General features: G+C 46.1%; 1 protein-coding gene across 2 annotated transcripts in view; it reads left to right on the top strand.

The window, feature by feature from the left end:
- Positions 1-9,780: 9,780 nt before the first annotated feature.
- DOK5 (docking protein 5) overlaps positions 9,781-27,910 on the top strand; it is a 158,333-nt gene continuing 140,203 nt past the window's right edge. The window contains exon 1 of one of the 2 annotated variants that reach the window (XM_008274150.5): positions 9,781-10,639. In XM_008274150.5, the coding sequence (XP_008272372.1) occupies positions 10,574-10,639 (66 nt within the window). In that variant the 5' untranslated portion in view covers positions 9,781-10,573. Of the gene's footprint in view, positions 10,640-10,868; positions 11,068-27,910 lie in introns of those variants that run through there. The other variant, XM_008274151.5, reaches the window with a different exon arrangement.

The following is a 27,910-nucleotide window of genomic DNA, read 5'->3' as shown; positions in this document are numbered from 1 at the left end:
GAATTTTATGAATTTCATTTATGTTGATTTTGGTTCTAGGAAGTTCCAGCATGGACATAATTTAAAGGATGGAGATTAAGGCAGTGGATGCTTCTGGGGGAGGGGGAGGAGACTGGAAAGTGGCCCGAGGGAGCTTCCAGGTTAACGGGAATTTTCTACCCGTGGATGGAGGTGGGGACTCTGTTGAGGTGTTGGCTACAGAGGTACACACATGTCAGAACTTGTCTGTTGCGAACGTAAATTCTTTACATCTTATTGGATGCAAATTTTGTCTTAGGAAAAAAAAAAAACAGGGAAGGAAACTTGTAGGAAGAAGAAAATGTTAAATGTGGGTGTTAGCTTGCCTTTTGACATCAATCCCCTATCTTGGGATTTAGCCTAAGAAAATAAGAGAGCAACTCCTGCACAAAGCACTGGTCTTTGATTCATCAAATATCTACTGAGCGCCTTGTATGCCAGCTGCTAGTCAAAGGAAACAATAGGAATCTTAAAAATTAAAGAAATAGGGAAAATGGAAAGAAGAGGACTAGAAGAGACAAACAGAAAATGAATAGCGAGATGAGAAACTCACAGTCATGTTGATAATGGCATTGGATTACAATTGAGAGGAAGAGATAGTGTACAAATGGAACGCCTGCAGCTGCCATTGTGGTGCCAGCGTGCCATGCAGGAGCCCCAGCTGGGGTGATGGCTGCTGTACCTCCGATGCAGCTCCTTGCCGATGTGCCTGGGCAGACAGCAGAGGCTGGCCCTGCTGGGGCCCCTGCCAGCCGTGTGTAGGCCCGAGTGGAGTTCCTGGATCCTGGCCTTTGCCTGCACAGACACGACAGCCTTTACGTTGTGAGCATTCTGGGAGTGCACCAGCAGAAAAAAGAGTTCTCTCTCCCTCTCCCCCATCTCTGTTCCTCTCTCTGTGTCACTTTGCTGTTCACGTAAATGAACAAATCAAATGAGTGCATAAATAAAGACCCAACTATAAATGATATTCTGTAGTGGTTACAAAAAACTACTATAAATAAAAAGACACAGATTAGAATAAACATGGAAAAAACAATATCAAGCAATCCCTCAAAATAAATCTGAGGTGATGATGTTGACATTCAACAAAGTGGATTTCAGGGCAGAGAACATGCAGAGATATTGATAAAGGGGCCAGCTCACCCAGAGAGCAAGTATCCCTCAGTGTTTCTGACTTAATAGCAGTGCTTCAAAATGAATGAAGCAAAAATAGCAGGGGGAAATAAACAACTACACCATTGTAGCGAGTGACTTCAATTTCCCCTCTCAGTAATTGGCAGAGTAGACAGAACATCATCAACAAGACCTAATAGATTTCTGTAAGTCTGCCCAGATGGCAGCAGAATGCATATTCCTCTCAAACCCACACGGAATGCTTACCAAGACAGATAATACTCTGCACCACAAAACAAGGGTTTTAGAAAAGGATCCGTACAAATAGCTTTGACAGTGATGAAATTAATAAAGAATCAATAACTGAGATACAGGTGTTTGGCATAGCAGTTGAGACACTGCTGAGGACACCCACATCCCATACTGGAGTGCATGGGTTCGAGTCCTGACTCCACTCCCAGTTCCAGTTCCCAGGGTGACCTTGAGAAGCAGTAGATGATGGCTCAAGTAGTTGGGTCCCTGCCACCCATGTGGAGGGCCCGGATTACGTTCCTGGTTCCTGGCTTGGGCTTGGCCCAGCCCTTTGACAGGCATTTGAGGAATGAACCAGAGAATGGGAGATTTTTGGCTGCCTGTCTCTCTATATGTCTCTTTTCTGTGTCTCTGAACTTCAAATTTAAAAAATCAAAAGCAGAAAGCTATCTGGAAAACATTCAAAGCAAATAACACACTTTAAGTTGTGCATAAAACAAAGAAGAAATAAATTTTAAAGATAGAAAATATTTTGAGCTTATGTGAAAATATTAAAAATTGTTGGCTTACTGAAGTAATAATTAAAAGGGAATTCATAGCACTATAAACCAATATTTAAAAAGGTGAAAAGTATGCAATGACCTCAGTTTTCATATAAAGAAACTATAACAAACAACAGTAAATTAAACAAAGCAGAAGAAACGAAATAATAAAAATTAGCATGAGATCAAGTATGGAAAAAGACAAACACTACAGTAACTCACTGAAAACAGAGCTGTTTCTTTGAGTAAATAAAATTGACACACCTCTAGTCAGGGGCTCAAGAAAAAAAGAAAAGAATGAAGTTATCAGCATCCGGAATGAGCGAGCTGAAATCACCACAGATTCTGCAGACATTGAAAGGATAGTCGGAAAATGTAGGGATTTATGTCAATAGACAAATTCCTTCAGATACAAACTATCATGGGATCCAGTCGTTGCACATGTAGCTATTAATGGGGAAGAAAAGAGCACACAGTCTGTGCAAACACCAGCACACAAATACTCACAGCAGATTTATTTGTAATAACCCTAACCTGGAAACAACTTAAGCATCTATTAGTAGGTAAAAAGGGTGAGCAAACTGAGCCATGCGATGGAGTACTTCTTTTTTTTTTATTTTTTTATTTTTTGACAGGCAGAGTAGACAGTGAGAGAGAGAGACAGAGAGAAAGGTCTTCCTTTGCCGTTGGTTCACCCTCCAATGGCCGCCGCGGCCGGTGCGCTGCGGCCGGCGCACCGCACTGATCCGATGGCAGGAGCCAGGTGCTTCTCCTGGTCTCCCATGGGGTGCAGGGCCCAAGCACCTGGGCCATCCTCCACTGCACTCCCTGGCCACAGCAGAGAGCTGGTCTGGAAGAGGGGCAACTGGGACAGAATCCGGTGCCCCGACCGGGACTAGAACCTGGTGTGCTGGCGCTGCAAGGTGGAGGATTAACCTAGTGAGCCATGGCGCCGGCCAGTGGAGTACTTCTTTGCAATGAAAAAAACAACTGTTGATATTTTCACCAGCATGGCTGGATCTCAAAGTAACTGTGTTGATTGAAAGGAACCAGACAAAGCAGAATACATATATATGATTCTGTTTATGTAAAAATCTAGAAAGTGTAATTTATAGTAACAAAGCAGAGCAGTGGTTGCCGGAGGATTAGAGGTCAGTGAGAGGAAGAGAGAGGGAGAGAGAAAGAGAAAGAGACAGAGAAAGAGAAAGAGAAAGAGAGAGAGAGAGAGAGAGAGAGAAGAGAAGAGAAGAGAAGAGAAGAGAAGAGAAGAGACGAGACGAGACGAGACGAGACAAGACACACAGAGACTTCGAGGAGCGATGGATACATTCATTCTCTTGATTATGGTGATGACTTCACAAGTGTGCATATAGGTCAATCTTTATGAGATTTTACACTGTATCTACTTGTATGTACAGATCACTGAATGCCAATTATATCTCAATGAAGCTGCCCCCCAAAATATGATTGTTCATTGTTAGTAAAAGTTGACTTGGTAGTAATTTTTTTCCTTATTAGTACATAGGATGGTGGTGCATTTTCAAAAGTAGTGGCATCTTTGAGCTCATAAACTACAACAATGAATGCTTTAGATTTGAAATTCTGGTGCCTGAGTGTTAGCTATTTTCAGCTACAAACACGCTAACTGATGGAGGAGGGAACACTAGTTGGGGACGATGTGGAGAGGCCTGTGAATGTCTTTCGACATGTCAAGATCAGGGCGTTAGGGTGGGGGCTGCCTCTCGTCCCCTGCTAGGCGCATCCTCTGAGGGTCTTTCTGCTCCATCCCCACACAGCAGCTTCTGTTTGTACGCAACACTCCCAGAGTAAAGCCTGTTTCCCACCAGGTTGTGAGATCAAGGCCACGTGACGAAGTTAGGACCCATGAGGTTAAAGGTGAATCGGGGCGGGCAGCTGAGTGTACTCACTGGGGGCTGGGCATTTGGCACAGAGGTTAAAGGTGCAGCTTGGGAGGCCCACGCCCTTTATCAGAGTGACTGCATTTGGTTCCAGCTCCACTTCAGATCTAGTTCCTGTTCCTGTGTACCCGGGGAGGCAGCAGATAATGGCTCAATTACTCGAGTTCCTGCCACCCACGTGGGAGACCTGGACTGAATTTCTGGCTCCTGGGTTTGGCCTCGTCTGGCCCTGGCAGTTATAGGCATTTACAGAGTGAGCCAGGGGATGGAAGATCTCTCTTTCTCTCTCTCTCTCTCTCTCTGTCCTGCCTTGCAAATACAATGAAAATAAATACGTTCATTATAGTCAACTGTCAGAAAAGCAGTCCCTGAAACTGCACATGGGTGGGCCCCATTGTGTTTAATTTTTTTCCGTGCCTAAAATTCATTGATGCAGAAACTATGTTTTGAAAATATAAACCTCTCAGACTTGATTTAATGGCATTCTCGAAGTGACATTAAAATGCTTACTCTTTGGATGCCAGTGCTGCTGAGTGCTAATCCTTTCCCACCCTGACGCAGGCTTCTGTGTCTCTGGACCAGTCATTTAGACTTTCTGCCTCAAGTCCCTCAGCTGTGAAACGTGGATAATATCACAGGGCTTTGGGTGCTGTGAGGATTAATTAACATTGGCAGAGCTCTTGGAATGCGAGACTGTGCCCTCTTCACACGTTTTATCCAGGGACCTCAACAGACGGAACCAACAAGGCTGCGCCCATTTATCTCTGTTTTCCAGATCAGGCTATGAGGCAGGGAGAAATTAATGGCTAGCCCAAAGTCACCCCGCGAAGTAGGGAAATGGCCCTAAAGAGGCCTCTGCAATATTGACTTCTAATCTTGTTGCAACAAGCCCTGGGTACATGCTTCCTTTTGGCCCTCTAAATGCCAAATGCCTTTGTTATGTGCCGAGTCTCTCGCTGGTGTTTTTCTTGTGCATTGGCCTGGATTTTCACTGAATGTTTTGCTGTGACCTATAGAGAGGAGGGCAATTCTCATCCAAAAGAAACAAAATATCGGGGAGAGGCGAAGGGTCGTAGACTCTTCCCTGAGTCCCGGCCAAGTACACCAGAAGTGAACTTTTTGTGTCCTATGTTATAAAACTTAGGATGCATAACCTGTCTGTGCACAAAGAAACAGTAATTTGCACTTGGAATGTATTGTTTTTAGAAAAAAAATTATACAGGTGAACACGGACATCATTATTCTGCTACCAAACATCCACCGCTAGTATTTTAGGGGAGACACAGTCAGCCAGGTTTGTATGTATATAAAAAGCATGTCATTAAAAAGTGAGACCTTGCTGGACAGACAACTTTTCAGACTGTACACTTCCGTCCTCTCTGACTCCACTGCCCACCAGTCTCTGCCCATTCTCCCAGTTGCAGCCCTGCTCACCTTCTCTTGGTGCTCACCGTCCACACGCCCTTCTGTCCTGTGTCGGCCCCTGCTGGCCCTCTCCCCACCACTCCCTCTACCCTCATCCCATCTCAGCCCCCCAGTCTCTCTCTCTCCACCTCCCAACGTGTCAGGTCCTTTGTCGTCGTCCACCTGATACAGCACCATGCGACTTTCCCCGGGCAGAACTGTACACAATCCAGCTCCTCTGGAACCTCACTCCCAGCCACCAACTGCCACCTCCCCGAGGCTGGAGCATCTGGCCGCTTCCATCCACTCCCTCCTCCCTGGATATGAGCCTGGCTGGCTCAAACAACACCTGCCGAATGAGCAAACAAGGGACACCTTTTCCACACATTTTAACAGTGATGATACGGATTTGTAACAGGATGCTAAATGGCAAATGGGACTCTTTCTGGTGGCTTCATGACAGCAGAAGCCTTAAAGGCCTGGAGAGGAAAAACATTTAGACAACAGTCTAAAGCAAGGTGCTGGGGCATCCATGCAGAAATGGACACAAAGCACAGCTCACAATAGTTTCCTTAGCAGGGGCGCATCGTGCCCCTGCACCCCAAATGCGACATTGTGGTGAAAGAGATGAAAGAAGGCGTCTCCACGGACAGCTTTCTCCTTCCCCTGGGAACCATGGACAGGGGAACTCGCCACAGAGCTGAAAGCAGTGGAGCGGTTTTCAAGATCACCCAGAAGGCTAGATATGCAACTTGTCCAGAAAGGGGACACAGGCACAGGTGTCTGCCCCACCCACCCCGCTAGCCTCAGGGTGAGATCTGAGGCTGGCTGACTGTCCTGCCTGTGGCACAGATAAGAGCAGCAGCTGCCTGGAAGTTAGCTGATGGGGACAGCCCGCAGTGAGCTTTTCCTCTGGCCAGCTAACCACAGAGTGAACAACTAGGATTGTCTTAGAGTAGATGCCCCCAGGGCCCCACCTGGAAGGGCAAAGGAAACCCAGCACACCTCTGGGGCACTGGATTCCCGAAAGCTGATTGGGTAAGGGTGGCCAGAGACGGTTGCAGATGGAGCTGTTAGCACATACATCACTCAGGCACTCTTACAAGCTCCATGAGAAAGAGCAAACGGTCGTACTCCCACCAGCATCGTAGCACTGTTGTGAACATTCTTGTAAGTAAATATTTGTGACTTTGGATACATCTCCAGAATTGGAATTGTGGGGATCAATGGTAAGCAATTATCAAAGTTTTTAATTCGTTACCAGCTGTCATCACTTATGCTCCCAAACACTTGTATCAGTTGATATAAACTCACATTCCCACTGGCATGCATTATTCTGAAGACCTGGGGTAACGGCCTTTAGAAGTAGATTTTATATGCTCTCACCATTTCCAGTTCAGTCCTTTGTCTTTCTTTTTTAATTCATCAGACTGGCCGATATTTTAAAACACAGATCAGATGCTTCTTCTTTGTGACTTTGAAGAAAGTGCAGTCTCTTTGCTGGGACCTGCGAGGCCTTGGGTCACACTGGCACTTCCTACCCCCAGGCCTGCCTTCCACACCGTTCACTCCCTCCTCTGGGCGTCAGACCTGCTGTCCCTTCTACAGCTCCTTGAACTTGCCTGGTTCTTTCTTGGCATTGCAGGCTCTGCAGATTCTCTTCTGTACAGCAGGACCACACTCCCACCCCCGCCCCACAGTCTCCACAGCTGCTTCTCATCTTCCATATCCTACCATAAATGTCACCTCCTCTAAGAAGGCTTCCCTGACCGACGCTCTCTTTCTTCTCTGAAGTAGAGCTCCTTAAACTGCCCACATTGAATGTCACTGAGTTTCTTCCCACCACCATCTGTAGCTATTTAATGTGGGGTTTTTTTTCCCCTTCAGTCTTTTTTTTAAAGTTACCATCTTAACCATTTTCTAAAAAGATTTATTTATTTGAAAGGCAGAGAGAGAGAGAGAGAGAGCGCTCTACTATCTGCTGATTCACTCCCCAGATGTCCGCAACAGCTAGAACTGAGCTGATCTGAAGCCAGGAGCCAGGAGCTTCTTCTGGATCTCCCAGGTCGTGCAGGGACCCAAGGACTTGGGCCATCTTCTCCGGCTTTCCCAGGAGCATTAGCAGGGAGCTGGATCGGAAGTGGAGCAGCTGGGACTCGAACCTGCACCCATATGGGATGCCAGCCCTACAGGCGGTGGCTTTACCTGTTCTATTGGGACTGGAACCTTATAGGGTGCAAGTGTAATCTTATTTGGGGCAATACCTGCCCAGAGCTGGTACTCACACAAATACTTGTTGAGTGCAGGAAGGAAGGAAGGAAGCAGACCTGTTCCCAGATTTTCTCTCATCTGACTTGGTGTCACCTTCCAAGCCATTCCTCTTCCCCTTATAAGAACCGGCGGAGGAGAGCCCTGACCACAGAGCAAGCCACCGCCCTTCTTGGCAACAGCCAGGTCACTTTGGTCAGTGCCGTCTCACCTTGCCCGAGGAAAAGCTGCATATGTTTCTGTGACACTCCCACCGAGAGCAGCAGGCGGCAGGGCCAAAGCTCAAGTTATTTTTGGGAAGGGTGTTGGCCAAGCGCCATGGCAGCCCCAGCCTTGGTGCTCTCTGGTACTTGGTTGGCAAGAATACAACCTCCCTTAATAAAGCGTACAAACTGAGCGCCTGCTCTGGGAGAGCGCAGAAGCCTGCATTTCTGAACATAACTTCTTGTCCTGCGCAGCTATCGTGTGCTAATAACGATGTTGATAAAAAGCACTTTGCGGAATGGAATGCAGAGGGAAGGGCAAGAGCGGCTTGTGTGTCTCCATTAGAACGAGTTTCTGCTTTGAATGTGGCGGGCCACGTTCACCCTGGATTGCTGTTTGCCATGCTGCGGGCACAGGGAGGCCCTGTTTCAGTGCATGGCGTAGCTTGGTATCAGATCGATGATGCCCACGCAGGACAAGAGTCCTTGCTCGTAAATGGCTTCTCTTTGGAGCACACATCCATGATTTTTAATGAACCCTAATTTAATAAGGACAGTATCAGGACCAGGCACCAGCACTGGGACGGGAGACTGAAGGAAGCACTCATTCTCAGGCATGTGCAAATCTCAGCACCGCTCAGCCTTGACAGCCAGTCTCCATAGCCTGCATATTTCGCATGTATGTAAGGTTGCATTTATCAAAGAAATAAAACCATATGCTGAATTCAATCTTGCAACTAAAAAAAATCAGTTGCTTTGTCAGATATGGTTTGATATTTTCTATTTGATTCTAGTTTCTTCGTGTCCAGTTTAATGATATTTGGATGCTGATTATATACTCAACATCGACTGTCACGGGGTAGATTTCTCCACCTTAGTTTTTGTCATAATTGTTTCTGGGCCATGCACTTCAAGCTCTTTACCCCTTAACATCTCCATTCTTTATTTCCATGATAGTGTAGATTTGGTCTACCAATGAAGTGTTGGACAAGTGCCTTCCATGAGCATCTGTATTTCATGGCAAGCATGGAAAGTATGTTTTTTTAAAAAAGTTTTAACCCTTCAGAAAGAGCTTTCCAAACGATCTTACCATTTTACCCTATTAAGTGAAAGATCCATACTTAAAATTCAATTCTCATAGAAGGGCAATGTGAACCCAGAGTGAATGATTCACTAAATGACAGAAAGAGTTCTCCCTGCTGGAATATTTGCTTCTTGTTGTTGCAATTTTAGACTCGGTTCTCCCACGGGACACCCGATGATTCTCTTCTTGGACACCAGCTAAGTCAGGTGACAAACATCTGTGTTCTCGGTAATAAGAAAGGGAAGAGTCACGTAGCTTTGGAGCTGAAAGGATTGGCGTTGCCATCAGAACAAACAGGCCACTGGATAAGTGAATTCTCCTTAACGCTGGTCGTGGGTCACCTGCACTTGGTCTGATCCACTGTGGTGAACAGGAACTGTCTAACTTCTGATTCCTTCTTTGCCTCTATAGACAATGAAAACGGTAAAGCACTAACATGTGCTCTTCCAAGAAGGTCCAGCCCAGCGTTTAGGAGCAGACCTGGGCACCACACACCCCACCCTTCCATCCCGGCGCAGATGGTGGCTAGCAGTGGGGCCCAGGGCAAGTGCCAGCGGCTGAACGCTTCTGATTTTCACTTTCTGTCACCTGTGGATGCTAGTAACTGACTCATCATCCCCTTAACAAGATTAGCATAATGCCGGGCAGGCTGGTGCTCCACCGGCTTTAACCCTGATCAGCTCCTGGAAGATGATATGGCCGCGGGCTGGTGAGAGTCAAATCCGGGCCCCTTTTAATCTGACTTTCTAGGCCGCATTTACAGACTCTCATAATGGTTGCAGGCTGAGCTCTACTGCCAGTCTCCCGAGGTCTAACTAGACCTGGAATTCACATGGGTGCACCCAAACCCTGCAGGGACTCTAGGTAAGCGGATCCCTGCAAAGGGTCTAGATAGCCACTTGATAGCCATTGAGGATTGGCTGAGCACCTCCTCGGGGCCAGTGTTTGGGGAGAGAGTCCCGCGAGAAAGGCACTCGTCTGAGGGCTAGACCCGGCATGCAGGCAACCCCAGGAGGCGCTTCCTCGAGCCACCACAGCATCCCCCGTTGCTCTCTGCCAAGGTCACGGCACACCATGGCAACACCACCTCCCCGGACGCGCGCACGGAACATCAACCCTGCTCGGGGAGAGGCGGGGAAGGCAGCAGCTGGGAAAAAGTGAAATTTCCTCTCCTCCAAAATAAGCCACGGGAGCGCGAAGAGAGCTCGCGCTGTCTCGGCAGGCTGTGGGCGAGGTGTGGGGGCGGGCTGGGGCGCGCTCCGAGGCCGAGGCCTGGGAGGGATCGGAAGGGCTGCCGTGCGGAGAAAGGTGGGCGGACGGCGAGGGGAGGAGGGCAGGGGCGCAATCCGGTGCGTCTGCTCGCGGGTGGCCGCGGCGCGGCGCTGGGACCCGCACGGCCCCTCCTCTGCGCCCCCCGCCCCCTCTCCTCTTCCCTCCACCCCCTTCTCCTCCTGGATCCCTTAGCTGCCGCCGCTCCTCCTCCTGGCTGGCTACGGAGTCAGCTGACGCCGGCGCTCCAGCCTCGCCTCCCTGCGCCGCGCGCTCTGCGCTCCCCGAAGTGGCTGCAAGCCGGCCGCCCACTTCCAGGGTTTGGGGCGCAGAGAAAGTGATGTGCGCTGTCTGAAGCCCCGCGGAGCCGCAGCCGAAGCCGCTTCACCTGCCCAACTTTCTCCCCGCCCCTCCCATTCCTTCTCTTGACCCTGCCCTCAATCCTCGCCAAAGCCTCTTAGAGTGCGTGCGCTTGGGTACGGCGGTCGCCGGCTGTCTGGGATGGCTTCCAATTTTAATGACATAGTGAAGCAAGGGTACGTGAGGATCCGGAGCAGGCGCCTAGGGGTAAGTATCGATCTTCCTCCTTTTTTCCCCTTTGCCTGATCCATGGTTTTTATCCTTAGCCAGCGTCCCAGGAGGTCCTGGCCGCGCGTTGCTCAATCTCGCTGTGGCTTCGCCGCCGAAATGGACATCTCCCGGGGCTGTCACTGCCCGGCCGGCGTCTGGGTGTGTAATGGATCTATCTTTATCTCTCGGATGACTTGGCTTTCTGTCGGTGGCCGCGTGTCGGCTTCAGTGGCCACCGGTGCCCATCCACTCGAAATAAATATTTCTCCGTAGCCATGGGAGTTGGAGCTGAGAAGCCGGGCGGGGGTGCTGCGCCTGCCGGGAGCCCCCAGCGCCCCTGTCTTCCGTGGCCGACGCCAACTTAACTTTTCCAGGCCATGGGTCGCCTGGCTGAGAAGGGCGCAGACGCTCTGGGTGTGAACCAGGTCGGTGACCCCATGACCCCGGGGAGAGGATTCTGCCGGGAGAGGGGTCTCTTGGACGCGTGGTCCCGGGCAATGACTACCCCTTGTCCCAGGTGTTGACAAAGGAGGAGTGGGGCAGCCCCCGGGCAGGCCCATTTCGCGTAGAAGCCCAAATCCTAATTTCTCCTTGTCCTTAGTCGGGGTGGAATACGCATTGGACCCCCACTGGAAGACGAGTTACGGTGGACCAGAATGCGAACCCCAGAGCAAGTGCGTCCTGAGGGTGTTCTGAAAGCAAAGCATGAATGAGTCTGAGGGTGCGTGGGGACGGATGTGGGCCCAGGAGGTTCCAAACGCGCTTTTTGTCCCTTACTCTGCTCTTCCTGGGGGGACTAACAGGGAGAGAACCTGTTCTGTTTGCTTCTCTTTGGGCTGGCGTGAGGGCGAAGGAATTATTGAGGGAGGGGGAGATGCTGGAGTCAGTCTTTCTTTCTTTCTTTCTTTCTTTCTTTCTTTCTTTCTTTCTTTCTTTCTTTCTTTCTTTCTTTCTTTCTTTCTTTCTTTCTTTCTCTCTTTCTTCCCATTTCATTTCATTTCATTTCATTTCAACTGCCCATGTGCCTTGTAGCAGGTGTTCTTGCTGTTGCAGTTGGTGGTGTGCTATGGGCTAGGGGAGCCAAGTTTACTTTAGCAGTAGTCAGGATGGGTGGGTGAGTGCTGATGTGCAGGAGTGGTGGGCTGAGCATCCTTCTTGACCCCTATCTGTCGTTTGGCTTCTTGCTCTCCCTTGGGCTCTGAACTTTTCTTCTATGTCTGATAATTTCCCTGAACATTGAAAACAGATTTCACTGTGGAAAACTGAGCTAGGGAGGAATGTCCCTAATTATAATAAAACTCTTGTCTGAATCATGTTGGTCTTTTTTTCCCCCTCCTGGTTATCGTTATCATTGTTTTGGCAATTATGTACTGAGTTATTGTGAATATGTAAATGTATAAGTAGGGAGAAATGGAACAGTTAACCCATCCCCATCAGCTCTGCCAAAGTTTCCTTGCTTTTCTTCTGGGCTATGCAAATGGTCTCATCTGGGAGAGCAACCAGTGTTGGGATATTTGACCATGCAACCCCCATGGATTAGGCAAGAACTGTAGGAACTCTTTTATTTTTTGATAACCAATGGGTCTGCCAACCATTACATTTTTAAAGAGAGCATTAAAAATACCATTCTACATTAGATTTATTCCATCTGCCAATTCAGAGAATTGGTAATAGACATTCATTCTGTGTTAAGGAGCATTCCAATAGGAAGAAGCCATGCATTATTAATGCATACAATGTGCATTATTCATAAGGATCAGAGTTTAGGCCAAATTGCGACACATGGTGATTTATTTGAAAGACTGGTTACCATTACTTTCTAGTTTGTGGTAATTGAGATTATTTTCCTATGTTATTACAGTTGTCCTATATGTGTGCCAACATTTATGGGCAGATATTTGAAGCAGAAGGAAATGAAATATAGTTTAGTCTGCATTCAGTTTATATTTTATAGTATTTTGGATGCCAGTGAACAGCGTATTTTCTTAAGATTTATTCCTTTTGTCTGTGTTGACATCCAAATAGATTTCAGGATATCCAATGAATTATAGTTATGGAGAGAAAGGGTCAAAATATGATAAAATAAATCTCATCTTAGTTGTTAACATTGGTTTTTAATGACTTGTTAATTTTTAGAAATGTCCTGGAATATGATTTATAGAGTGGGCTGATTGCATAGTTGTCAAAACGCTATGTAAACTAAAGTTTGAATGGATATTCTCATCTCCAAGAGAAGAGCTTTGTGCCTGGCACGGAGAGAGTGTGCAGTAGGTGCCTGCTGAAATGTGCACTGGAGACCAGAGTGAGCGTCTGGCCTGCAATTTGTGGTCCTCCTTAGGAACTAATTGGACAATGGTTTTATTAATGGAATCCAAACAAGCATTTGTGGATTATCACCATGTTTGGGAGGTTTTATAATTAAACTAGAAAACAGCACGTTATGGCAAGCAGCTGTTGTGCAAGGAATGCTCCCTCAGGTTTGAGAAAAGAGGGGTGAGGGACACATTCTGCTTCTGTACTTGTTGGTGTTAGGACTCTTGGCTTTTCTTGGCCTTGGCTTTGTAGTCTACACAGTGAACATGACTTAATGATGTTCCTCAGAGCAGGAGATCAGGAAATAGTTGTGAAAATGCAATGACCATGTAGAAGATTGATTTTGGTTTATTGTGTTCTTTGGTGTACTCTAGTCTGAGTTAGGATTGGTGGAGAGATATAGGAATTACTGATTTCTGTTTTCCTATGTAGAAGTGTCTGTTTTTCTTTCTAGAAGTGTCTAAAGGCATAAATGTTTATGCAGCTCTAGATGTTTTTACTAGATGAAGCTTTTACAAATTAATGAATATATATTTCTATGGTATATACTTTTATGGGACAGCTACTACTTTTAGTATGAAAAGTTATCTGCTTATTTATTTTTATTTTCTGTGAAAGGTAGAGATGCAGACATAAAGAGATCTTCCATGCACTGGACCATTCCCCAGGTACCCACAACAGTCAGTGCCAGACCAGCCTGAAACCAGGAGTCAGGAAGTCAGTCTTGGTCTCCCATATGGATAACAGGGACCCAAGTGCCTGAGCCATTACCTGCTGCCTCCCTTGGTGCATGTTAGCAGGAAGCTGGACCAGAAGCGGGAGAAGAACTCTAACCAGGCCTCTGATAAGGGAGGCAGGCATCCCCAGTGGCAACTTACCTGCTGCTCCGAATCCCTGTCCCAAGACAGAGAGCGTTCTAAGAACATCTCTGTTCAAGTGGGTCACAGGTAAGTGGTTATCTTTAGTTGAGATCCTGACCAGTTTAGTGGTCAAACAATCAAATATGTATAGACTCTTTTTTTTTAACTTGAGAAAGTTTAATGAAATATTATTTGATTAACTCAGAAATCTTGGAATCTTCACATCAACTTTTCTTAAATACATGGGCTCACAGAGGTCTCAAGCCACGCCCTGGGTGCGGTGTTTGTTCGGGAATGTCGGTGTTACTATTTGGGGGTCCTGGGGTGGGGAGGAGAGTGGTTATTTATAACCATCTGATTCATCCACCAAAAGCACTAAAAATTTCTTCTTAGATGAGTGGTGAATCAGGCAATTTGCACATCACTAACCTACCAGTGCATGATTTACATGGCGTCATATGGGCTCTTCACTTGCAATGGAGAGAATTTTTAAATTAATAATTGCCACGGGGAGTGGGCATTTAGTCTGGCGGTTAAGATGCCAGTGTTCCATACTGGAGGGCCTGGGTTCAGTTTCCAGCTCGGCTCCTGACTCCAGCTTCCTGCCAGTGTAGACCCTGGTGGCAGTAGTGATGGCTCAAGGAACTGAGTTGCTGCCATCTTCATGGGAGATTTTTTTTTTTATTTAAAAGCAATATTTATTTAAGTCAGAGACCTGGTGGGGTGGCCAGGAGTGGGCATGGGAGATCTTGATTGAGTTCCCAGCTCCTGGCTTCAGCCCCAGCCCAATCCTTGTCATTGTAGGTATTGAGGAGTGAACCGGTGAGTGGGTGAGTGGGAGCTCTCTCCTCTCACACCCACCCCCTCCCCTGTCACTCTGCCTCTCAAATAATTAAATTTTTTAAAGATTAATTTATTTATTTGAAAGGCAGAGATACACAGAGAGAAAGAAGAGAGATAGGTAGAGGGAGAGAATCTTCCATCTACTGGCTCACTCTCCAGATGGCTGCAATGGCCAGGGCTGGGTCAGGTGAAGCCAGGAATCAGGAACTTCTGGATCTCCCATGTAGGCCATCTTCTACTGCTTTTCCAGGCGCATTAGCAGAGTATGGGATACCAGCACTGCAGGTGGAGGCTTAACTCTCTTAAAAATTTTAGAAAACTGTCATGGCTGTCCTTGATGTAACTTTCAGACCTTAACCTTCGACTTATTTTCTTTGTTTACATGTAGCCCCTCAGGTACTTGTCTTGGTTATTTCTTTTAAGATTTATTTATTTGAAAAGTAGGGGGGGAGAGAGAGAGAGAGAGAGAGAGAGAGAGAGAGAGAGAGAGAGATCAGTTTATTTTTTCTTCTGCTGGTTTACTTCCCAAATGCCTGCCATCATCTGGGCTAGGCTAGGGCAAAGCCAGGGTCCAGAACTCCATCTGGATCTCTCATGTGGGTAGCAGGGACCCAAGCACTTGGGCCATCATCTGCTGCCTTACTAGGCTCATTAGCAGGGAGCTGAATTGGAAGCAGAGTAGCTGGGACTTGAACTGGTCCACTGATATGGGTCATCCCAGCTAGCTACTTACCTTGCTGCACCACAATGCCCCCAGTTACTTGTCTTTAAATATTTTTGCTCTATCAAAAATTTATCAACTTGGACCTCTCTGAACTCCACTCTAGCAAATTCTCTGGTCAATCCCATACCTCTACTTAGAACTCTAACCAACATCTCAAACTTACTGCACTCATTCCCGTCTACTTCTCCTAGAGTCATTTCTCTCTCAGCCACCAATTGTCCCAATGTTTTAGTTGCCAAGCTAAAAACCAGTTGAGCAAGCAAGCAAACTTGGTCATTCTCTCTTCTGCCTTGTCTCACTGTATAACCAACCCACTGGGAGACCTTCTGAGAGTGCTGGGGAACATCCAACCTGTGGACTGTGTAAGGCCTGAGAAATCATTTGATTTGGCCCTGTTAAGGCAACTACAGGCAGGACTCAACATTCAATAAATCTATAGCAGACTAATTTTTAGGTTGACAATTTGCATGGCCTGCGAATGATGCTCTAAATATCCCAATGGCCTTTGGCAGAAAAAAAAAGAAAAAGAAATTCCCCACCCCTGTCTGTGGGCTCTGTCCAGACTGGGACTCTCTCTTATATTATGCACTGCTGCTAACCTGGTTCAGCACCCCATCCTCTGCCTCTGTGATGTTGCAATAATTTCTTCTTTTGTCTCCCTCCCGGCCCCTCACTCCCCTCATCCATTATCAATACAGCAGCCCCAGTGAGCCTTCGGATATGTAATACATACCACGTTGCCTGGTGGCTGATGCCACCAATGACTGTGCAGAATCTTTGCTCTGCTCTGCCCTCTGCTTAGAGCGCTGTTCCTCATAGGTCTGACTTCTTTACCTCCTTCAGGTTTTCCTGAAATCCCCCCTTCTCCATGAGGTCCTCTGGATCACTGTATCTTATTTCTTTTCTCCCCCTTCTTCTGCCTGGACTTATCACCCACTCCTATGGGAGTTTCTGTATTTTATTTGTGGGTTTATTGTCTTTGTTCCCCAAAGAGCATGTAAGTCTAGGAAGGCTAGGATTTTTCTCCTTTCTTTCTAAGTTGTACCCTAATGCCTAGTACAGTGCCTGATACAGAGAGGGCACTTGATGCAGATTTGTTGAAAGAGTGGGTGGATGAATGACTCCATTACCATGTAATGGTTTAAAAGCTTAGACTTGGACATAAGACTACATGAAAATCCCAACTCACTGACTGATTATGTGACTTCCGGGCTGCTTATTTAATATGGATAAGTCTCAGCCTTCTGTAAAAATAGAAAGACTTAATGCCCACCTAATAGAGGCTCATCACAGAGGACTTAACACAGCACAAACCCAATTAATGTTTATTTCTGCTCCCAGTCCTGCAACTAATGCTGTCAGCGGTTGATGATACTTAGAGGTTCTTGTTTTCAAGGCTGGTGCAACAACAGCTCTTATCCTCAAAGAACTTTTGGTTTAGTTAAGAAAACAAACTTAACATCTGTGAAACAATCAGTGTGCAAACCCAAATATTGCTCGCCACTGACCGTAGGGTACATGAAGAACGTTCATCTTTGAAAGATTTCCACCGTGGAAGTGCACCTCCATGGAGCTTCCATTTGAGTGCAGTCACTGGCACTTGGGTGGCAGAGAACAGACTGGAAAGGCTGGTCAGTTAACGGCCAGGTCTTACAAGGAGGCATTTTCTCACCCCTTCCTTTCTCTGGTCCCCCTGACCCAGTAGGCCAGAGTCTTTGATAGTTGATTCAAGATTTTTACTTAGTCATTCAAGAACATATGCATTTTTATAGTCCCTTGGCAAAGTCATAATAATCCAATATGAAAATCATAGAATCTACTGATCGTATGCTATTGTTAGCTGAATTTATGGACTCTCACACGTATACATGCAACCCGTTGGTAAGGTACATGAAATTGCTTGAGGATAACTTTGCCAATAGGGAAATCTAAGCCCAGGCATGTGTGTAAGTCAAGACTACTCCATGTTTCAGCTCCACGGGTATCAGCCTCACTGATGTGGTTTCCATGTCAGGAAGTGCTTTCCAGCTAATATTTTAGTCATCTGTATCCAATTGTCCGTGTGGACAATATGATTAATTATGCATAAAAGCCTTTCATCACCCTCCCCCAAATTGATTTAAGCAACGAATGACTAATTTAGTGGCTTTGTGTGTAGATATAAACCAAATTACCAATGTGGTGATTTCTGTCGCATCTGCCAGTGTATTGTTTCATCATATTCATTAGATGACTAGAAATATTTATTTTTAAGCAGCTTTATCAATTTTGTGGAGACTCGTTATCTTCGGTATTTGAAGAATTTAGTTTTCATTTGGGATCTATTTGCTTTCATTATTTCAGCATTTGTCAAATCGTGTTGAGTGCCTATTAGAGTTAACCTCAGTATAAACCACCTTAATAAAGGCAGGTATAATCACCAGCCACAAGGAATTGCCATTGCAATATTTAACTTGTTAACAAGAGATTAATGTAGTTGCTGTAGTTGAGGGTGAGCTAGTCTGAGGAACAGGCCACATACTGATGTGGGAAGGTATCCGGGGATTTCTCCCTACTCCATTTTTTTTTTTTTTTTTTTGACAGGCAGAGTGGACAGTGAGAGAGAGAGAGACAGAGAGAAAGGTCTTCCTTTTCCGTTGGTCCACCCACCATGGCCGCTTCGGCCACTCCCTATTCCATTTCTGTGAAGTGACGAAGGGCACATTTGGTTTGCTCTGACCCTGACTGTGGTCCCACCAGGTAGAAATGAAACCTTTGGAGATTCTGAGTCAGGAAGGGACGTTGAACCTTCCCTTAGGCAGCCCATGTTCCCCAAGGAATTCAAGATAAAATTGTGGGTTCACAGAAGCCACAAGCTGTATGTGAATATTGAAATCCAAGTAGCTTCTTTCTAGACTGCAGATGACTAGGTCTTGGAAGCTGACTTTAGTGGAGTGGTTGGTGGTGGGGGCGGCGGGGGCTGTATTCTAAGCCCCTGTTCATGATATTCCACAGAAATGGTGTTTGCTGCATGCACTGTGTTCTTGAGTGAGTTTTGCACCGCTCCTGGGGGAGACAAGGGGAGCGACTTTCCAAAGGAGATGCGTTGTAGATGCACATGTATCAGATTGTGGATCTCCCTAGCCCAGGCCCTCCCCAAGTCCCTCCCTATACTTTCCAGAAGCTTAAGAACCATGGTCTCACTTTTCAAAATGCACCTCTTTACTTTTAGTTAATTGTAGGTTCCCATGCAATTATAAGGGGTGCTATGAGCGCTAAGATACCCAAGCTCCTTACCCAGGTCCCCTAGAGGTACTGTCTTTCAAACCTGTAGTACAGTGTCGCAGAGAGTGACACTGAGAGCCAAGATACAGGGCATTCCCTCTCCACACAGCCCCCTCGTGGTGGACGGATGCCCCATCATTTGTTCAGCTGGTCACCTGTTGAAGGATTTCTGGGTTGTTTCCAGGTTGGAGCTATTATGAATAAGGCTGATATCAATGTGTATCTACATGTTTTTAGGTAAACACACGTTTTCATACCTTGAGAGAAGTGCCCAGAAATGCAGTTGCTGGGTTGTATGATAGCTGCCTGTTTAGTTTTTTAAGACACCGCCCAGCTGTTTTTCCTAGCAGCTGTAACATTTCGCATTCATTCCAGCAACATATGACTGATCTAGTCTGTCTGCATCATCAGCAGTGTTTGATATTGTTGCCACTGCTTTTGGTGGTGGTATTATTTTTTTTATTTTAGCCATTCTTATAGGGGTATAGTGATACACACACACACACATATATATATATATATTTAAATTTATTTACTTATTTGAAAGGTAGAGGGAGAGAGCGAGCGAGTGCTGGTTCACTTTCCTAATGCCCTCAACAGCCAGGGTTGGACCAGGCCAAAGGAGGAACCAGGCACCCCATCCTGCTCTTCCTCGTGGGTAGCAGGGGTCCAAGTACTTGTACCATATTCCACTGCCTTCCCTAGGGCATCAACAGGAAGCTGGATCGGAAGTGGAGCATTTGGGACTTGAATTGGCACTCTCATATGAGATGCTGGAATTGCAAGCTGTGGCTTAGCCCACTGTACCACAGCACCAGCTCTGTTGACTCCAGTAGTGGTGTCCAAATAGTAAAACTATAGATCTGGAGAGAGATTTAGGACAGTACACCAGCACTGAATTTTTTTTTTTAAGGATTTATTTATTTGAGAGGCAGAGTTACAGAGAGAGAGAGGGAGAGACACAGAGAGAGGTCTTCCATCAGTTGGTTCATTCCCCAGATGGCTGCAATGGCCAGAGCTGAGCCGATCTGAAGCCAGGAGCTTATTCTAGGTCTCCCATATGGGTGCAGGGACCCAAGTATCTGGGCTATCTTCTGCTGCTATCCCAGGCCATTAGCAGCGAGCTGGATTGGAAGAGGAGCAGCCAGGAGAGGAACCGGTGCCCATGTGGGATGCCAGTGCCACAGGTGGAGGCTTAGCCTACCACACTATAATGCTGGCCCTACCAGCACTGAATTATAAAATGAGAAAAGTATTACTTATTATTCAGTGTATCTCAAAGAGTTGCCAGCTAGTAGGCCCTTTAATAGGGAGCGAGCCATCCTTGGGCACAAAGTCTTCACATTACCAATATTTCAATGCTAATAACTTTATTTTATAATTTTGCACTTACTGTAAGTGACACTGGTTTCTGTTTAAGGTAAGAATATGTAGCTTCCCTTTATATAAGGTTATTCAATTTAAAAGGCGATGAAATTATTATCTATGATAGATACTAGCTATTTTTTTTTTTAGTATTTTTTTTTGACAGGCAGAGTTATACAGTGAGAAAGAGACAGAGAGAAAAGTCTTCCTTCTGTTGGTTCACCCCCCAAATGGCTGCTACGGCTGGAGCTGCGCCGATCCAAAGCCAGGAGCCAGGTGCTTCCTCCTGGTCTCCCGTGTGGGTGCAGGGCCCAAGCACTTGGGCCATCCTCCACTGCCTTCTCAGGCCACAGCAGAGAGCTGGATTGGAAGAGGAGCAACCAGGACAGAATCCGGCACCCCAACCGGGACTAGAACCCGGGGTGCCAGTACCGCAGGTGGAGGATTAGCCTAGTGAGCCGCGGCGCTGGCTGCTATTATATCTTAAACTGTAGGTGTCAGCAAGAAGCGACAGAAATCATGGCAGGAGGCATATTTGGCCGAGACAGCACCCATCCAAACAGTGGCCCGTGCAGGACTGAAGGTTCAGAGACCCAGGGACATTTTTAATAGATTTTCTAAAATTTCTGTAAAGCTGACATGGGGCTTTATTTTATTAAAATACCCTGACAATTGGACTTTCAGGGTGCACAATACCATTTTCCCAGTGTCACTGTGGTATGGAAATTCCCTCCGTCCTGGCGGTTGGGTGTGTGTCACCTCTCAGCCCACAGATCACACAAACTTATCTCCGACTTGCCGAGCCCCTGTCTCGTCTTCCCTTCATTCACATTCACAGTAACGACTTCTCACTCTTTCTGCTTCCATACCTTCCTTTCTTAAACTTATTGTTAAATAGATCTGGAAAGAAGGTGGTGCCTGTTTTACGAACCCTGAAGCTGAGACGCTAAGAGGTTGAGTTTTTGGCCAAGTTACGCATCTCTATGCGGCCAAGCCAGATTGGAATCCAAACTGCATCTCTTTGGTGAACTAATTCCCTTTGTTCCCCCTCCATTGCACACTGGTGCAGGTCTCCCCTCTCCCCCAGCAGTGCATAAATTTGAGTCACCTTGAAGGATGTGCCCCAGCCTCCTCGGAGGCAGCCCATTTCCCCCAGCACTGGGCTTGGAGAGTTTTCTTGTGTTTTGCCTGAAGTGAAAAATGGACTTTTTTGTGTATAGGTTTTCTCAAGCGTAATACTGGTTTTTAGGCCATTTTACAATTAGAAATTTTTGCAATTTTGTCATCTTCTCTAACAGTGATATTTACTTAAAAAGTGGCTGCGAATTAGGCATTTAGGAACATATAAATCATGACATTTTCTCTGAATCTTTATGGGAAATTGTTATATAGAAATCCAATATTCATCGGACCATGCTGTGATTTCCTTATCCTCAGCCCACTGATAACGGACATTTTTAGGTAATTTCCTTTTACTGGTTGAACAATGAAGCAGTTACAGCCTTGGGCATACTCTTACGCCCCTATGATACGGGATATTTCAGAAGAATCCTGAGAAGGAAGGTGCTCTTCCAAAGGTGTGAGCGTTTGCAGTTTTGATAAATGCAGCAAATCTCCTTTGAAGAACTTGAACCAATTACGCTGTGACCTGAGTGTGCATGAAGATTTTATTTCAACTAGTCCTAACCCAGGGGATGCTTACCTTGGGTGTGTGCTTGTGTTTAACTTTTTTTTTTTTTAAGATTTATTTGTTTATTTGAAAGGCGAAGTTACAGAGAGGCAGAGAGAGAGAGAGAGAGAGAGAGAGAGATTGAGAGAGAGAGGTCTTCCATCTGCTGGTTCACTACCCGAATGGCCGTAACGGCTGGAGCTGTGCCAATCTGAAGCTAGGAGCCAGGAGTTTCTTTTGCATCTCCCACACAGGTGCAGAGCCTGAGGACTTGGGCCATCTTCCGTTGCTTTCCCAGGCCATAGCAGAGAGCTGGATTGGAAGTGGAGCAGCCGAGACTCAAACTGGTGCACATATGGGATGCTGGCACTGTGTCTTAGTGTTCAGTTTTGTTCTTCACAAGGGCTGGATATCCATACTTTTTATCCACAGCCCCTTGTGCTTCCCAGCTTGATACCTTGGCAGGATTCTTAATGTCTTCACATCATCATCTAGGAATATTTAACCTGCCCCGTGAGGTTAGATGTTCCAGTGGCCCTTCCCTGACCGTGGAGAGGTGGGGTGCCTCCTGGACCCCTACCTCCCTCTTCCAGGACTGACTCATTCCTTCCCCAGCTGCTAACAGTGGGGCCAGAGTACTGCATTACCAAAAAGCAAGCTCTTTTCCTGGGGACAGCCCACTGAATGACGGCCCCGGTTTTGGCCAGCTGAACTTGCTGCAGGTTTCTGAGGGGGAGTGGAAGCCATTAGGAGGTCTTCAGTCCCTCTGACGTCTCCACCCTGAGAGCCCTCCGCAGTGATCGTCCTGTGGCTCATCTCCTTCTCAGCATCCGCTTCCTGGGAATCTCAGCGGGCAGCAGCTCTGAGGTCACGGAAACTCTGCAGCTTTTGCCCTGCTGGAAAGCGGTCCAGGACTGTTGGCGGGCATCTGCTTGCTCATTGGCCTCTGATGTCTCTTTGTATTTCACTCAGTGTTCTTGAAAGCAAGATGGTTCTTTAATTTTCATAAAATGGAAGCCTGTAGCTTATTTCTTTTGTTATACTGTTAAACACTGTAGTTTCTTCAATAGATCCATCTACTGAAAGAAGGAGGAAAATACCTTAATGGTTTAGTGCATTGAATTAGACTGGGTAAATTATCACTGTCAACCATGTTTTTCTGTGGGGGACAAAGCTCCAGAAAAATAGTAAGTGATGTTTATATGCATATTGATTTGATTTATTTTGCTTGAAAGCCTGATTACTGATTTTTTTTTTTTTTTTTTTGGACAGGCAGAGTGGACAGTGAGAGAGAGAGACAGAGAGAAAGGTCTTCCTTTGCCGTTGGTTCACCCTCCAATGGCTGCCACGGCCGGCGCACTGCGGACGGCGCACCGCGCTGATCCGATGGCAGGAGCCAGGTGCTTCTCCTGGTCTCCCATGGGGTGCAGGGCCCAAGGACTCGGGCCATCCTCCACTGCATTCCCGGGCCACAGCAGAGAACTGGCCTGGAAGAGGGGCAACCAGGACAGAATCCAGCGCCCCGACCGGGACTAGAACCCGGTGTGCTGGCGCCGCAAGACGGAGGATTAGCCTAGTGAGCCGAGGCGCCGGCCTTACTGATCTTTTTCTGAGCACCAGTGTATACCATCACGAAAGGAGATTCTAGCTCTAGCGTCTTGCAGCCAGAAGGAAGGAAAAGCTGCTGGGCGTGGATTTGACTCCACCTTAATCCTGACATGACTTTGACCCAATCACTTAGTCGCCTAGAAGACATAATTTGCTTATTTTCTTCCTCATCACTGCCGACTCTTTGGGCGATTGTAATTTTTTGAGGAATATTTGTATAATAGGTGGAGTTATAAAGCTGTGCCGACCAGCAGATGCTTCGAGGTGGATTAGAGATTTAGAAGGAAGCACACTTGCTGGGTGACCTCTGGAGACTGACAGTGTAGATCTGGAAATGTCCTCCTTATACGGAATACATTTCTGAAGTTCAGTTCATTTTGGAGGGATAGACACAGGATCAAGTGTGTGTGAAGGAGATTGGACATTTTGTTGGCACTTAATTTTGAAGCCTAGTTTTTAGAGATAGATGAAGTTGGTTATTTCAAAGATGAGAAAAATTCTTTTGTTAGACTAATTGCTCTAATTTTAACTCAAAGAATGGGTCAGACCCCCACAGGTTAAGGTCATGCATACTAGGGAGTTTGTAACCTTGACTGTAGATAGGCATTGGGCATAGCAAGTTAGAAATGGCAGTTTTTCATTTTTCTCTCCCAAAGATTCAAGCTGAGGAAAGCAGTGCCATATTAGTTGGAGGAAAGGCCAGCAGGGAGAATAAAAGGGTTATTAAAAATGTTTCTTACTCTTCTTTGACCTAAAGAGGCATACAAGTGAAGATTATATTGAATTCAAAGGATAGTATATTCAAAGAACAATGTTAGTTCAAGTTTGACAATCAGAGAAAAGTGAAAAAGGCCAGCATAAATCAACGTTCATAATGCAAAGAGATTTGATATTGTGGCTGGCCCTTTGGACCACAGGTTTTGTCTGCATCCAAGGATTCAGCCACCTGTGGATTGAAGTATTTTTTTAAAAAATATATGAACTTGGTGCCAGCGCTGTGGTGTAGCGGGTAAAGTGCCTGCAGTGCCAGCATTCCATATGGGCACCAGTTCAAATCCCAGCAGCTCCACTTCCGATCCAGCTCTCTGCTATGGCCTAGGAAAGCAGTGAAAGATGACCCAGGTCCTTGGGCCCCTGTACCCAGCGTGGGAGACCTGGAAGAAGCTCCTGGCTCCTGGCTTCAATGGGGGCAGCTCCAGCAGTTGTGACCTTTTGGGGAGTGAACCAGTGGATGGAAGACCCCTCTTTCTCTGTCTCTGCCTTTCTGTAACTCTGCCTTTCAAATAAATGAATAAATCTTTAAAAAACAAAGCAAAAAAAAAAAACCCACAAAAAAAGTTGATGAACTTGACATTCTGGAAGCAACTCAGTGTAATGCTGCTTATATAGAACATACAGTGTATGAAGTATTGTAAGTCATTCACAGGTGACTTAAATCATAGGGAGGCTGTGTGTAGGTTATATGTAACCACGACATCATTTTCTCAAGGACTCGGGAATCCAAGAGATGTGGAGTGGGGACTTTAATGGACAGGATTCCTGTGAATCTGCTGATGGGAAAATTCAGGCCCAGGGGGATTTCACGACTTCTTTAAGGCTCTAGCCACTCAGAAACCATATAGACATGTGTGTTTAAATTTTAAATATAAATATTAACATATACAAAACTCAATTCAAAATATTTATTTGAGAGACAGAAAGAGACAAACAGATAGACTCCTATCTGTGGATTTATACTCCAACTGCTTGCAATAGCTGGGACTAGGCCAGGCCCAGAACCACGAATCCGGAACACAGTCTGGGTCTTCCATGTGGGTGCAAGCGACACAATTACTTGAGCCATCAGAACTGCCTCCTAGGGTCTGCCTTAGCAGAAAGCTGCAGCTGGTGTGGGAGCCAGGAGTTGAACAGGGACTCTGATGTGGAGTATATGGGTGTCTCAACACCAGGCCAGATGCCCAATCCCAGACACCATATTTTCTTTTTTAGGATTTATTTATTTATTTGAAAGGCAGAGTTACAGAGAGAGAGAGAGAGAGAGAGAGAGAGAGAGAGAGAGATCTTCCATCTGCTGGTTAACTCTCCAAATGGCTGCAATGGCCAGGGCTGGGCCAAACTGAAGCCAGGAGCCGGGAGCCAGGAGCGTCTTCCAGTCTTCCACACTGTACAAGGGCCCAAGCACCTGGGCCAACCTCCACTGCTTTCCCAGGTGCATTGGCAGGAAGCCAGATTGGAAGTGGAGCAGCCAGGTCTTGACCTGGCTCACATCTGAGATGCCAACACTGCAGGCAGTGGCTTTACCTGCTACGCCACAGTGCTGGCCACCAGAAGCCACATTTTCAAGCTGTAAAGTTTATGACTAGGACTGAGGGCATAAAGCCATGAGATGTGGCCAACAGATCTTTCTGTGCTACTGATTCACTTCAGTTTGGGGCCTGTTACTGAACATTTCCTAAGTTTCCTCATTAAAAGGGATCAGCAAAACAGCTATGGTTTCTGTCTCAGGAATGTTGTGAAAATTGAATAATCAATGTAGTGCATTTTGTCGTGCCTTGCTGACTTTGGAAAGCAGATTCTGGGCTTGGCTGTTGAACTGGATCCCTGAGCCCCTCACACAGCCAGGAACTTGTTGGGCCCTTAATGCATCACTGGGTAAACACCACAAACCAAAATGTGGTCCACGTGCTGTGTGCCCTCCCAAGGCTGAACGCATTGTCAGTTCTAAGTGTCAGTTAAGAGTCTTGCATTTAAACAACATGCAGTTTCTTCCCTCCTTGAATATCTGTCTCCAAATTCTTGTCATTAAAGTATGAACTTGTGTAGTTTTGGTAAAAGACATTGTATTGGTTCAGAAGTGCTGCTATGACAAAACCTGCAGCCTGGGTCATTAACAAAGAACAAGCATTCACTTCTCTGAGTTCTGGAGGCTGGAAGTCCAAGGGCAAGGCGTTGGCAGGTTGGTTGTCATGTCTGGTGCTTCTAGGATGGTACCTCATTGCTGTGTTCTCGGAAGGGAGCGAGTGCTGGGTCTTCACATGGTGGAGGCAGAAGGCTATGAAGGTCCTAGCTAGTTCCCTTTAGCTCTTCTAAGACCCTAATCCATTCACAAAGGTAGAGTCTTTATAAAGTGATCGCTGCCCAAAGGTCAGACCCCTTAACTTGTTGCATTGGGGATTAAGTCTCAACACGAGGGGGACACAAACATTCAAACCATGGCAGTCATTGCTTATTTATTTATTTTTGAAGATTTATGTATTTATTTTTTAAGGATTTATTCATACATTTGAAAGGCAGAGTGGCAGAGTCAAAGGGAGGGAGGAATAGAAGGGGAAAGAAAGAGAGAGAAAGAAGGGAGGGAGGGAGGGAGGAAGGAAGGATCTCCCATCCACTGGTTCACTCCCCAAATGCCCTCAACACCCACACTCAACCCAGGAGCCAGGAACTCCATCCAGATGTCCCATGTGGGTGGCAGGGATCCTTCCCAGGTGCGTTAGCAGGGAGCTGGGTTGGAATCAGAGCAGCTGGGACTCAAACGGACGCTCCGATATGAGTTGCCAGCATCACAAGCAGTGTTCAACCTGCTGCTCCATGACACCCACCCAGAAGTCCTCTGTGAAGTGGAGTTGGGGAGTTTGAAAGGCAGCGTAACCTGCTGTGAGGCGAAGAATCACCCACCAATGAATTGACGCCTTCATAAATGGATCAACAGTGGATTTGAAGGTTCCGTTCTACTTTGCTCCTTTTCTACTCCTTGTAGAAAATTGTCCCAGTACATTATGAAATGTCAAGAAAAAGGAAGGATTTTTGGCACCAATGTGAGCACATGTATCTTTCTGCATGGATGAAGAAAAAGGAAGGAAGGTGTGGGTTTCGGTTGCAATTGTTTTGAAGTTAGTGTGTTTTTCACTAAAAATGTGGGCTTGGGTGGAGGTGAGGTGAGTTAGGTGGTTCTTTGTTTCTTATTTTTTGGCTCTTTGTTTATCTGTTTCTACAATGTATAGTCATGCCTTTGGTTGTATAATAAAAACAAATGTTGTGTCCATAATTCGGTAGAGACAAGGGACGGGACAGTGGTTGGGGGACTGAGAGCTTTTTTTGCAAGCCCATTTTATTTGAGATATATTGTAAATCTGTTCTCTGTGGGATAAGGGCATATACTCATATATTATCCAGAAAGACATAGTCCAGTAGTGTTACTGACCCTTTCTCCTCCATGTCTATCGGGACCTTGGATAGTGACCTACTCTGTTTATCCTTATGTAAATCTATGCATTTGTTATTGTCTCCGTATAGTTTCCTTTGCATGAGAGGTAGTGGGTGGTGTTACTTTTGGTACCTTAGCATGATTATTGTGGCTTTGCCAAAAATTGCACAAGACAGCTAGACAATTGGAATGAAATATATTTTCCTTTAGTGACCATTATTAATGTTTTATTAGGTGCATTGATAGCTCAGAGTTTTAACAACATCTCACTCATTGTTACAGATTAGAAGATTAAATTGTCTCTTTATATTTTGTATTATGGCTATCAAGGGAAAAATAGCAGTTCCAGTTTGTCAAGGGAGAGAAAGATAGTATTTAGATCCCTATGGTCATAAATTCAAATATTGCAACTTGGGCA

This window comes from Oryctolagus cuniculus, chromosome 11, assembly GCF_051225735.1.
Source record: "Oryctolagus cuniculus isolate XC-2025 breed Fujian yellow rabbit chromosome 11, ASM5122573v1, whole genome shotgun sequence".
NCBI classification, from domain to species: domain Eukaryota; kingdom Metazoa; phylum Chordata; class Mammalia; order Lagomorpha; family Leporidae; genus Oryctolagus; species Oryctolagus cuniculus.
The sequence above is the reverse complement of the archived record's forward strand: the minus strand, read 5'-3'. Positions and strand labels throughout refer to the sequence as shown.